Below are 12365 nucleotides of genomic sequence, written 5' to 3' on the forward strand. Positions count from 1 at the left end.
GGGTCTACTTGTCCACGCGCACTCTGGAGAGCCCGCGATCTGAGCCTCTAACAAGATGCTATGTGCGTGTCAGAGGCCAGTCGGGCAGAGGGTGGAGGGTCCTGCACAGGATAGCTGAGGCCACCCAAAGGGCTGTCATCCTAGGCTTTGGGGTCTCCTGCAATTCCCCCATCCAGATGCATTACATTCACCAGGCTTTGCAAATCCAGCTTCCCGTGCTCATTTGGGAATCCTCCTGAGTTGCTCCATTCTGGGGTCGCGAGAGAGGGCAGAAAAGAGACATTCTATGTAGGAGCTCATGACCTGCAAGCCTGTTGCCATGGTGCTGGAGGCCTGTGTCTGTTTATCCCAGGATCTGGCTCTGATCACTTCTGGCCACCTGGTGGCCACTACTACCGCTGGTCCACAGACAGGAGCTCTTTTCTCCCCAGGGCTGTCATGACAGCTTCTGCTGGAGGAAGAGAAGGGAGAAAGAGAAAATGATGAGGGGAATGTGTGTGTGTGTGTGTATGTGTGTGTGTGTGTGTATCTCTGTTGGCTGATGCTGGTGGGGCCAAATGGTGTGGGTTGTGATGGGAGGGAGCTGAGCATGGATTTCCTGACATAACACTACATCTAAACAGTCCACTGAGCCCTCCAAACTGTGGGGGCTTCTTAAACTCTCTGGGAAGCCTACTGTGTGCCCTCCCCATCTCTGGCCCCTCCCTCTTGACTCCCAGATGGAAGTCTAGACTTCTGACACAAGTGAAATAGAAGCTTATTATGATGGAAGCTTATTTGCCTGGTGTGACTCTCATTTGGACTATGTCGGAAAGCAGTGGCCTCACCATTATCACCAAAGCACCCCGTCACCCTCTCCAGTCCCTCGCTACTCTTTCTCATTGACCCCCTCCCAGTTCAATTTTGGAGGGCTGCTGCTCTGCCTGGGCTGAAGGCTGTTTGTGCCTGGGCTAGGGACCCTTTGGGCTTCCCAGGTGACGCTAGTGGTAAAGAACCTGCCTGTCAATGGAGAAGACTTGAGAGACGTAGGTTTGATCCCTGTGTCAGGAAGATCCCCTGGAGAAGGAAACGGCAACCCGCTTCGGTATTCTTGCCTGGGAAATCCCATGGACAAAGGAGCCTGGCGGGCTGCAGTCCTTGGGGTCACAGAGAGTAAGATGCAACTGAGCACACTGGAGACCCTTCCTTTGCACCTGCATGGCTCACCCATCTGCTTATCGCAGGACAGTGTGCATTAGATACAGGCTCCTGAGGTGGCCAGTCTTTGTTGTCCCTGCTGTTCCAGATTTTGAATGGCCTCTTTTTTGACAATGTCTCTTTTTATGACTGACAATCTTCTCAACTGACAACCCTCAAAATCTTATATCCCCCCACCTCCACCATTCCCTACGTACAGATTCACCACTTGGGAGCAACCCAACTCCTTATAGCTCACTGGGAAATCGAGGGAGGGTGAAGTGGAAAGAAGAGGAGAGGGTGAGCACACCCAGTCCTGTACCCTTGGGACATCCTGGGCAGCATTTTTCCAGCTCAACCTGCCTGGCACAGGGTTCTCACTGCCACACTCACAGCATGAATCCCACCTCAGTCTGGCTTCATAAGCCTGCAGACTGGACCTCTCCCATGACACTCTCGATTTAGCAACTGAACTGGGGGAAATGTGCCTAGGGAAAGTTTAACCCTCCAAAGAGGTGTTCCTGGTGGCGGCTGTTAGGAAACCATGAGGGGTGAATCAGCTGAGGTCCAATGTGGTGGGGATGACCGGCAGGAGTAAAGGTAAAGGCTGTGTATTTGCGGCTGGAATTTGGGCAGGGGTTTACTTGGACAGAAACAGGGAGTGAGAAGAACAGATAGGGAGAGAGTGATCAAGGGACTAAGGGAGGGTGATCTAGAGTTGATGCAGCATGTGGCCCAAAGGTGGATCCAAGCAAATCCAGGTCAGAGTGCACCTCCTCGGGGATACCCATGGATGGCCAGGCCCCTTGTGGTCAAGGCTCTTGTAGTTAGACTTGTGGACCAACAGTTAGAACCCTGTGCGACGGATCTATTGCAAAGGATCAATAAAACTGCCCTGGGACTGAGAAGACCCTCTGGAGGCAGTGACGCCGGAAATGAAATAGAAACAAAGCCTGGACCCAGCTGACTTCTCAAGGCATGACCGGTAAACCAGGCCGGATAGGTCTCCGAGAGGCGTCCGCGGCCTCTTTAAGAAGGGGCGGGGCGGGAGGGTGTGGGCGTAGCTGGCGGAAGTGCCGGAGGAAGGGGTGGGGCCAAGAGAGGGAGGCAAAAGCCGGAAGTTGAGGCCTGATCTTCGCGTGGTGATGTCGGCCGGTGGGGCTGTAGAGCCTGGGCTCCCGGCGGCGGCTGCCGCTCCCTCGCCCGCCCCGGCTCGGGATCCCGGGCCGGGGCACTTGTTCCGGCCTATCAATGCTGAAGACGAGGAGCAGCAGCCCACTGAGATCGAGTCGCTGTGCATGAACTGCTACCGCAATGTGAGGCGAGAGAGCGGCCGCGGGCGGCTGGAGGGTTGGGCAGAGTCGGGGAGGAGCGGGGGTCGGCGATCCTGGCAGGCTGGCCCAGCTGGGGACCTGGAGGCGAGGCACTCTTGGGGCTCAGTAAAGATGGGGGGTTGGGAGTTTCATTGGTACTCTCCTTAACTGTTTTCTGCTTCCACAGGGCATGACGCGCCTCCTGCTCACCAAGATCCCCTTCTTCAGAGAAATAATCGTGAGCTCCTTTTCCTGCGAGCACTGTGGCTGGAACAACACAGAGATCCAGTCGGCGGGCAGGATCCAGGACCAGGGAGTGCGCTACACTTTGACTGTCAGGGCTCAGGAGGTGAGAGGGGCCCAGGGCAGTTACCCTGGTGTCCTAGAGAAAGCTTGGGGACTGGAGTCGGAGCTTCCGTCCAGGTGGTCGGACCTCAAATAAATCCACTTAAGGGTCCAAGCCTCAGTTTCCTCCTTTGTAAAATGGCGTTGGTGCCATCATCTGCTCAGGTGCGGTAAGACTTGTGAACCTGCTTTGTAAGGTATCAAATGAAGCAGTAGTATCAGAAGGTATCAAATGAGCAGTAGTTATGAATAGTATTCTAGCCATTTGGGTGGCTGGTTCACATCGAGGTGCTATTCCACAGGAGCAGTCTGGACTGCCCCCAGTGGGGAGAGGAAAGAAAACAGCTGGGCTGGGGACTCCAGTATTGTTGACTTCTGTGGACTGAAGGTCTTTCATTCTGCCCAGGACATGGATAGAGAAGTAGTGAAGACTGACTCTGCCACCACTAGGATCCCAGAGCTGGATTTTGAAATTCCTGCCTTCAGCCAGAAAGGAGGTATATTTAAGATCAGAGTGTTTGCGCTGTTCATGCCTGGCCTGAATCTTACTGTCTTGCAGAACTCTTGGTGCCAGGTGTAGTGGCTTATGTATGGATTTGGCCACATCCTTGTGATCTTCATTGGTTTAACCTAAGCAGAGCGCTTAGATAAAGTAGCTTAAGGTAGTATATAGTGATAGTAACACTGTGATGTACTTATTACAGAATTGTCTGTAATAATCACTCTTAACTAGAGGTGAATGGAACTTTGTCCCCTGCCTCCTTGAGTTTATAGGTGAAGTCAAGGCCCAGACGGTTCAATGAACTGCCCAGGGTCATACAGGCACTTGATGGCAAAGCGAAGCCTGACCTGTCTTTTGTTCTTACTCACCAGCTCTGACTACTGTTGAAGGATTGATCAGCCGTGCTATCTCTGGCCTGGAGCAGGATCAGCCCACTCGAAGGGTGAGCTGGGGTTTTCTCCTTGCAGCAGCTCAGGGAATAATTTCTTCTGTACACTTGTTCACCTTCCCATGTGGCTGAACTGTCTCTGACTGAATGTTAGAGAACCTTGAGGGGAAGCGAATGGTGATGCTATAGCTGCCTGGATGTTACATTATGTTGTACCACTGTCCTTTCCACTTCCCCTCCTCCACTGTACATTGAGGCCTCTTATCAGACAGACACTGTACTGTTAGCTCTGAAGAGCCTTTCCTAACACCCTTGGTTTTATCTGTGCTTCCTGAGTGCTCCATTGTGTCTTATATCTATTATGACATCTTATATATATATATGTGAAATAATAAAATTAAAAATTTAGTCATTTGTCTTCTTAAGTGGACAGATAAGTCTCTGGTTTTCTTAAATAGAGCCCCATGAAAGGGTTCTCGTTTATTTACTGTTGTCTGTTGCCTGGCACAAATGCCTGGACTAAATAGCTGAATGAGTAAAAAAGGAGACTTGTCTGGCACCACCCATAAACTTCAAACTTATTTGCTACATTTATTTATTTATTTTTTAAAATTAATTAATCTTTGGCTGCACTGGGTTTTCAGTGCTGCGCGTGGACTTTCTCTAGTTGTGGTGCGCAGGCTTCTCATTGCAATGATTTCTCTTGTTGTGGCGCACAGGCTTTAGGTGCATGAGCTCAGTTGCTCCACAGCATGTGGCATCTTCCCGGGCCAGAGAGCGAACCCATGCCCTGAGCACTGGCAGGCGGATTCCTATCCTCTGTACCCTAGGGAAGTCCTTATTTGCTACTTCTTATTGTGAAGCCTGAGTGTGTTCTCAGTTACACTAAGATGGGTCGTGACTTCCTGTTGGAAGTAATGGGGGCATAAGGTCTGTCACCAGGGCTGATCTACTCTCTGTTCCTGTCAGGCGAACGAAGAAGCCGTGGCTGAAAGAATTGATGAATTCATTGCCAAACTGAAAGAGCTAAAGCAAGTGGCCTCACCTTTCACATTAGTGAGTATTGAGGGACTCCAGGTGCCCTAAACTTAGGGGAGGAGAGACCAATAAGACTGTCTGAGATTTTCCCGTGGTGCCTCAGTGTTAGATGGAGGATTGTATGTGATTTCTTGCTGTAACTGCTCTCTCTTTACCCATGTTAGATCATTGATGATCCCTCAGGAAACAGCTTTGTGGAAAACCCACATGCTCCCCGGAAAGATGATGCCCTGGTGATCACACACTATAATCGGACTCTGCAGCAGGAGGAAATGCTGGGGCTCCAGGTGAGTGCATTGAAGAAGTGAAGAATGCTCTGGAATTACCTTGCACTCTGGATTACTTGGCGTCAGCTCTGATCTTCCCCTGACTAGGGCTTTGCTCTCTGACTTCCTTGTTAAACCCACAAGGTGGCAGGTGACATAAGCAAGCCAGAGCATTTTCTCTCACCTCCAGGGGAGGCTGAGGTCTGTGTGCCAACATTTGATTTGCGTCTCTTCTACTTTAGGCAGAGGCACCAGAAGAGAAACCAGAAGAGGAAGATATCAGAAATGAAGTGAGTCACATTGGCTCTTGTGGAGGAAGGAGTGGTAGACTGAGACTGACACCATTCAGTCTCTTCCTGACCAACAATATGGGTGGCCACCAGCATACCAGTAGAATGTCTTTAGCCTGAGCAAGGTTTGCCCGCCTAGGAGGGCTCACCCTACATCCCCATGTTGTGTTCCAGGTGCTCCAGTTCAACACTAATTGCCCGGAATGCAATGCTCCAGCCCAGACTAACATGAAGCTAGTTCGTATCTTTCATCGGGCCGTTGGGTTGCTCTTCATCTGATTCAGGCATGAACATTCTGTTCAGTCTGGAAAATATTTCCTTCAAAGAAAGCATATGCTTTATTCTGAGTGATGAGGAGGATGTTGCCTTTGATGAGACTGTGCACTTTGGCTTTTGGGTTCAAAGAGAGAATTAGGCCATGGTCTCTAGGCTCTTATGTGTGGTCTGAGCCATGCTGTCAAACACTGATGAGTGGGGATCACTGTGGGTGGTGACCTTGCCCTCTTCTGGGGGCTTGTCTGATTTAGGCTTGTGATCTGTTTCCTGCAGTCCTGGGACCAGCATCTGTGGGTGTGTGAGATTTGGGTTTGTTCTTTCCCAGAGGGTGGTCTTGCTCTCCTGGAAGCAGATTTCCTTAATTCCCTCTTCCAGAAATCCCTCACTTTAAGGAGGTTATCATCATGGCTACCAACTGCGAGAACTGCGGCCATCGGACCAATGAGGTGGGTGGGCTTTGTCATTTGGAAAAGCCATCAGACCAATGAGGTGGGTGGGCTTCGTCATTTGGGAAGAAGCTTAACTTGAGGGTAACCCTTATCTAGCTTTCTTCCTTTCTCGAGCTGCTTAGGGTGAGGACCTCTTGAAGCAACTAGAAATTAGCTCAGAGGAGAAAAGTTAGAAATAGCATAACTTGTTGAAGACATTCAAAGTTAGTTATATGGAAGAGAGAGACCCATTTTTTGACTCACCTCTCAGAGGGGTGAAAGTACAGGGAGGCAGATTTTGGCTTAATAATAAAAAACTTTCTGGGTTTGTGAAAATAGAGTGGTCTGCCTTGGAGGGTTGTAAATTCTTTTCCTGGGTGTAAATTCTTTTCCTGGGTGTGTTCCAGCATAAATTTTAAATTCTTAAACCAGAAAAACTATAAAGGGAATATACCCATTAGATGCAACTAAAAGTCCCTTTCAACCTCGAGTCATTTTTTTCAAGGTGAATTCAGTTTCTTGGCGGTCTGGGGTATGTTTTGGCAGGCTGCTGGTGCTAGGCACTCTGCTCCTGGCCTGCTCGCCCTGCTTTCGGCATGGATGACTGCTGCCATTGTGGGTATAGAAGGCACTGTCCTTGGTAGCCAGTAGTGGGCCTGAGTGGAGGTCCAAGCCTTTATCCCCTCCCCCTCCCCAGACTCCCTGCACTAGGTGAGGATGGCGTCTCCTCTGCTGCTACCGCTGACACTGTTCCCATCTGTGCAGGTGAAATCTGGAGGAGCTGTGGAGCCCTTGGGCACCAGGATCACCTTCCACATCACCGATCCCTCAGATATGACCAGAGATCTGCTCAAGGTGACAGCCCGTGTGGGGAAGTGACTCTCTTTCACACATGGCTCTGTGTCAAGGGGAAATCTGTCTTCTCCCAATCATAGGTGAAGTCCTGGGGTTGTGAGGTACCTCCTTACTCCTTTGGGTTTGAAGATCCCTGAGTAGAGTTAATCGATGGTTGGAACTGCAGATTCAGAAGGTGACCCAGAAGCGCTTTCTGATGACTTGGCAGCCTTTTGCCTCTAGTGTCTGTAAGGGCCCTTGTTTCTGGACTCTTAATGACAGGATGCCTGCCAGCTTGGAGCCATGACTCAGAATGTCCCCTTTTAAAGTTGGCTTCAGGAGTGAGTCTGGCTTTAATTGGAGATTCAGAGAAAACTGGGACAGCTGACTTTGTCCCCAAACTGTTACTGGTAGTATTAATTTGGCAGGAGGACTCTGGTTAGCTTTCTCCAGGGGCTTCTGATTGAAAGCCTAATTTGATCTCTCACCTTGCAGTCTGAGACATGCAGTGTGGAAATCCCAGAGCTGGAATTTGAACTGGGAATGGCTGTCCTTGGGGGCAAGTTCACCACACTGGAGGGGATGCTGAAAGACATCCGGGAACTGGTGAGTCCCCTGAGGATAGTGCATGCAGCTTCCACAGTGTGGCTGAGGGGGAACGGGCTCGAAGGCCTCAAAGGTCCTGGGTTCTGGAGCTGATAACCAAGGTTTCTTTATTTTTAAACTGATTTGAGTTAAACATTATTTTGGATTATGACATTAAGTTTATGGAAAGTTCAGAGTGGAAAATTTCAGGCCTGACTCTGGGCTGATGTAGATATTTTTTGGTTTTGAATATGTCATTTATTTCACTGTAAGATGGGGGGACGAGGGTCCTTTTAGTACCTGAAACTCCTGAACATACATGTATATGTATGTGTTGACTTAACCCATATATTTGTTTCTTAGTGAATCATTTCACTTGATTCTCAGTTGTTAGGTATTTTGTCTTTGTAATTGAACTTTACTTTGTGCTTCTTCAAACAAGGACTAGAGTTCATATTTAAGAACCTTTCTATAGCTTTTGTTTCATGTTGCCCATTATCACTTTGGCAGATTAATCCACAGTCTTAGGAGTGGCTGCCTAGGTCAGAAGGTGGTGTAGAATAAATAGACACCAAACCTCCCCAATGGGCACCCCTGGTCTCCACCGCTCCCCTCTGGTCCCCTGCCTCCATCAGGTTTATGGTTAAACCTAACAAACAGTGAGCCAGCATTCTAGTGATCTGGATGTCATTTATTGCAGGTAACCAAGAACCCTTTCACACTGGGTGACAGCTCCAGTCCTGGCCAGATGGAGAAACTGCAGGAGTTTAGTCAGAAGTTGGACCAGGTGAGAGGATCTGGTTGGTCAGTGTTTATGGTCCTGGGGTTCCAGTGAACAAACAGGAGGCTATATACCCCTTCTTGCCACATAAAAACATCTAACATGTTGGGAATTCTGTTTCCAATATCCCATGCCATCTCCTTTCTTGGTTTTCTCCCTTTTTTTTGTTAGAGCATCTTTTCCAGTAGCATCATGAGAAAGTTCATGGGAAGTAGAATTCCTAGGACTTTGCATGTCTGAGACTTTCTTTATTCTACTCTTGTACTAGCTGAATGGCTGGGGATAGAATTCTGGGTGGAAATAATTTTTTATCAGAATTTCTAAAGTCTTCCAATTTCCTGCTAATGTCTTTCAGTTTATCAGTTTGGCTGTTGAGAGGCTGGAAGGCATTCTGCTTCCTGATCTTTTGTTTGTGACCTATCTTAATGATACCTTTCTGTCTCCTGTGATGTGAAATTTCAGAATGTACTTTGGTGTGGGTCAGTTCTCAACCACTGTTGCCAAGCACTTGGTGGGTTCTTTAAATCTGGAAAGTCATGTGGTTCATTTCTAGGGAGCTTGTAAAAAATGCTCTATTGCTTCTTCTCTGTTCTCTCTGAAATCTCTGTTTTGGATGTTAGACTGACTTGTCTGGTTGTCTGTAATTTTTTTTTTTTGTCCTATTTTTGTTTCTTTGTGTTTGCTCTACTGCCGGAGAATAATTTTCCAGCCCTTTAATTGAGTTTTTCATTTCCACTGACATTTTCCAAGTGGCTTTTTTTGGTCTTTCAATACTTCTGCCTGCTTTTTTTTTTTTTTCTAATAGCATCCTGTTGTATTAAGGATGTAGTATATTTTTCTCTTTGAGAATGTTAATATTTTTTTCTTATGTTTAATCTTCCTTGCATAGATTCCATTTCCTCCTAAGGGTTTTTTTTTCCCCCCATTTGATTTCTATCTTTCAGTGTTAGGGGCTTTGCTCAGATGTCTGGTAATCATTGGTTGTCTATTTAAAAGTAGATGACTAAACCACCTGAGCGGGGTGAGTCTTGTTGACATTGGGTCATTGGAGGGGGATTCAGCTCAGCCACTTTGTTGAGGTGACGCCAATGCTTGAGTTGTTAAGTGTCCCCTCTTGGGCTGGTCAGATTCCCAGCAGTGCGTGTTCCATTTCCTGGCCGGAGGCTCAAGGCTTGGCTGGCAGTGTTCTGAGAGCCCAGTGTGGGAACAGGACTGGGGGTGGGTATGTCTCCAATAAGGCTACATTCACTTAACTTCCTGTTCTTGATTCCTTCCGCTCTACCCTCCACTGGGCCAGTGTCCCCCCAGGCCATAGTGCTCTGCGCTCACTTCTCCACAGCATCCTCTATCTGCTCTTGGGATGGAGGAAGGACAATAGTTGATCTGTTTGGGGTGAGAGAGGAAATAGGGATGCTTCTTAGATAACTATCAAAGATTCTTATTTTAGATCCTCTCCATTCCACCTCTAGAGGTACCTCCATTTCACTAGTTCTTCAAACTTTGGGGGATTCTTCAGTGTAAATTAGGTTGCTTGTAAATTAGGCTGGCAGACACAGCTCTTTCCTGCAAGGAACTATGTAAGATTTACATGATCATGCTGAATTCTGTCTCCTTTAGATCCTCGAGGGTATTTTGAAGGCTCACTTTATTATGGATGATCCAGCAGGAAACAGCTACTTGCAGGTACAAGTAGACCTTCCCTGGTATTTCATAGAGATGTCTTTTCTGACCTTCCTTAAACACATTACTTCTCCAGAAACTGAGACACTCAATTCTAAATGAATGAACTCCTTTTTATCAGGGAAACTTAGCAGAAATTGGAACATGAGGAGGCGGGGAGGTGGAAGGGACTGTGTGTCAAGAGGGGAAAAAGGAGGCTCCAGGTCCCTCCTTCCTCCGGTCTAGCTGGAGTCCCAGCTCTCAGTACAACACGGAGTTTTCATTTTGCAAATCTGGCTGCAGAGCGAGGAGACATGGTGCGTCGTCCAGAGGCCAGGACGGGAAATTTTAAGCTGACAAGGGAGATGCTCTGGTGATTGATAGTAACTTTAACATTTATTGGGTAGTTATTATGGATCAGGCAAAACTTTTCTAAGATTGCTCCACAATTTAGAGTATGCTACTTTCTTTGTAAGAAGGTGCAGATAGAAACTTTTCCTCCCTGCAGTCCCCTCCCAGCCCATGAGAGCTCTGTTGCTGCCCATGAGCTGAGCCTAGCTGTTGGGTGTTGAAGGCCCTTTGAAACAATGAAGGGAATTCCCTGGTGGTCCAGTGGTTAGCACTCTGTGCTTCCATTGCAGGGGGCATGGATTCAGTCCCTAGTTAAGGAACTAAGATCCTGCATGCTGCTTGGCAAAAAAAAGAATAAAAACTCATTAAGGTCTTGATAAAGTGGAAATTCAGAAGTTGCCAGGGGGAGGGGGATGGTAGGATGGCAGAGGCACTGATGATCTGTCCTTGGCCTTGCAGAATGTGTATGCACCTGAAGATGATCCTGAGATGAAGGTAGAGCACTATAAGCGCACATTTGACCAAAACGAGGAGCTGGGGCTCAACGACATGAAGACAGAGGGCTATGAGACAGGGCTGCCTGCCCAGCGGTAGCAGTGGCGGTTCCCGACCAGCCTCCAGCGCTACTCAGACGACGGGGTTATTTATTGCTTTTGGAAAAGGCTGGAGTTGCCCCCCTACCAGGCCTTGCCCGTGCAGGGAGGACACCTGGTCTAAGTCGGAGATCTGGGCACACTTTCTGAACAGTTTGTGATGGAAATACAAACCTCTTGGGTTACTTGACCTTACTTTGAAGGATTTGAATTGCCATGGAAACCCAGAAATGAACCATCGGGCATGTCATTGTCACTTTTTCCCTTTCAAGTCTTTATCCTCCCTCCACACAGTGCTCTCTCATATAGGGCTGGAATTTTGAAGAGTTGGGAGAAGGTGGAAGACATCTACATCTGGAGTTTGGGAGTTGGGTTGGGTATATAAAATACTGACTTTCAACAGAAAGAGTCTTCTGAGGGGAGGGAGTCCAGGGCAGGTGAAGAAGTTCTCATTAAAATGGTGGCACTGGCCTCTGAATTCACTCTGTCCTTATTTGATATGCTGGTAGAATTCAACCTCCTGAAGAAAATTTATTCTAGTGGAGCAACTGTAACTTGGGGAGTGGAGCTGGCATTTCATTCACTCCTTCAGTAGATGTTCGAATGCTTGCTTTGTGCAGGTACATCATAGAACTGAAGAAAATAAAGCTCTGCTTTCATGGAGCTTCAAGTGTAGTGGGGAGAGTTGACAGAGTGGGTGGGGGTTGTCAAAGCCCACAAGAACAGTGTCAGATGATTCACCATGTTATGGAGGAATGTCAAGCAGGGAAGGGGTCTGGGTAGTGCCAGGGAAGGGGGGGCATTTGCCTTATTAGATGGAACTGCAGAGAAAGGGCCAACCAGGGATTGAATCCATGCCCCTCTGGCCATGCCACTGGTTGTGAATTCATTTGATCCTTGAGCCCTGTGAGGTAGGCTTAAGACCTGAGCTTGGCCTTGTCAGACTAAGATTTGGTAGTCAGTAGAATGGTTGGAGGTGGATCTGAAGACAGAAATGGGCAGGAGGTGATGGGGTTGAGAGGATTCTACTGGTAACATTCCTGGAGCAGAACTGTGAGACTTTCCCAATGCCTACTTACACCAGGGAGGACGCTGGGCTGTGGAGTTCAGCTTGAGATATGTTAAAGTGGACTAGATGCCAAGGCGGTGTGAATGGACCCATGGGGCCTTCCAGCTAGTGCCCCCTTCTCACAGGCCCTGAGAGACTCAGCCTTCTTGTCTTCCTGGGCCTATGCTGTGCCCACTCAGTATTCCAGTGGTTTAAAGTTCAGGCCTCAGGGCGGTAATCTCAAACCTGTTCTATCAGGTATATTTTTTGAACCTGTGTCCCAAGATATGTGTTTTTATTTATTAAGTATAATAATGCCTCATTGACTAATATATATCCCTTAAAACAGTGACCAAAAAATTGAGCATATGGTGAGATAAGTAAAATATACAATCTAACTTACTTTTCAAAAAATTTGGATTACCTCTTGCACCCCACTTTTTTAGTCTCCAGTCCCAAGGGTCATATGTTCTAGCTCTATGTGAAGTTGGG

The 12365-nt window shown here is 47.9% G+C and overlaps 1 protein-coding gene across 1 annotated transcript; it reads left to right on the plus strand.

Annotated features, from left to right (window-relative positions):
- Positions 1–2290: 2290 nt before the first annotated feature.
- Positions 2291–11296, plus strand: ZPR1 (ZPR1 zinc finger). Its single transcript, XM_065945237.1, has 14 exons — positions 2291–2492; positions 2677–2838; positions 3241–3331; positions 3708–3778; positions 4694–4780; positions 4927–5049; positions 5271–5318; positions 5493–5559; positions 5970–6040; positions 6788–6877; positions 7352–7462; positions 8142–8228; positions 9840–9905; positions 10692–11296. Exons 1-14 carry the CDS (start codon positions 2322–2324, stop codon positions 10824–10826), a joined length of 1380 nt encoding a protein of 459 aa, XP_065801309.1. The 5' UTR covers positions 2291–2321; the 3' UTR covers positions 10827–11296.
- Positions 11297–12365: the final 1069 nt, after the last annotated feature.

The sequence above is a fragment of the Muntiacus reevesi genome, chromosome 9, assembly GCF_963930625.1.
Source record: "Muntiacus reevesi chromosome 9, mMunRee1.1, whole genome shotgun sequence".
Classification (NCBI taxonomy): Eukaryota; Metazoa; Chordata; class Mammalia; order Artiodactyla; family Cervidae; genus Muntiacus; species Muntiacus reevesi.

Coding starts and splice junctions, on each gene's coding strand:
- ZPR1 (XM_065945237.1), top strand. CDS start 2,322: ATGTCGGCCGGTGGGGCTGTAGAGCCTGGGCTCCCGGCGGCGGCTGCC. Junction 2,493..2,676: donor GCATGAACTGCTACCGCAAT/GTGAGGCGAGAG, acceptor CTGCTTCCACAG/GGCATGACGCGCCTCCTGCT. Junction 3,332..3,707: donor TGCCTTCAGCCAGAAAGGAG/GTATATTTAAGA, acceptor CTTACTCACCAG/CTCTGACTACTGTTGAAGGA.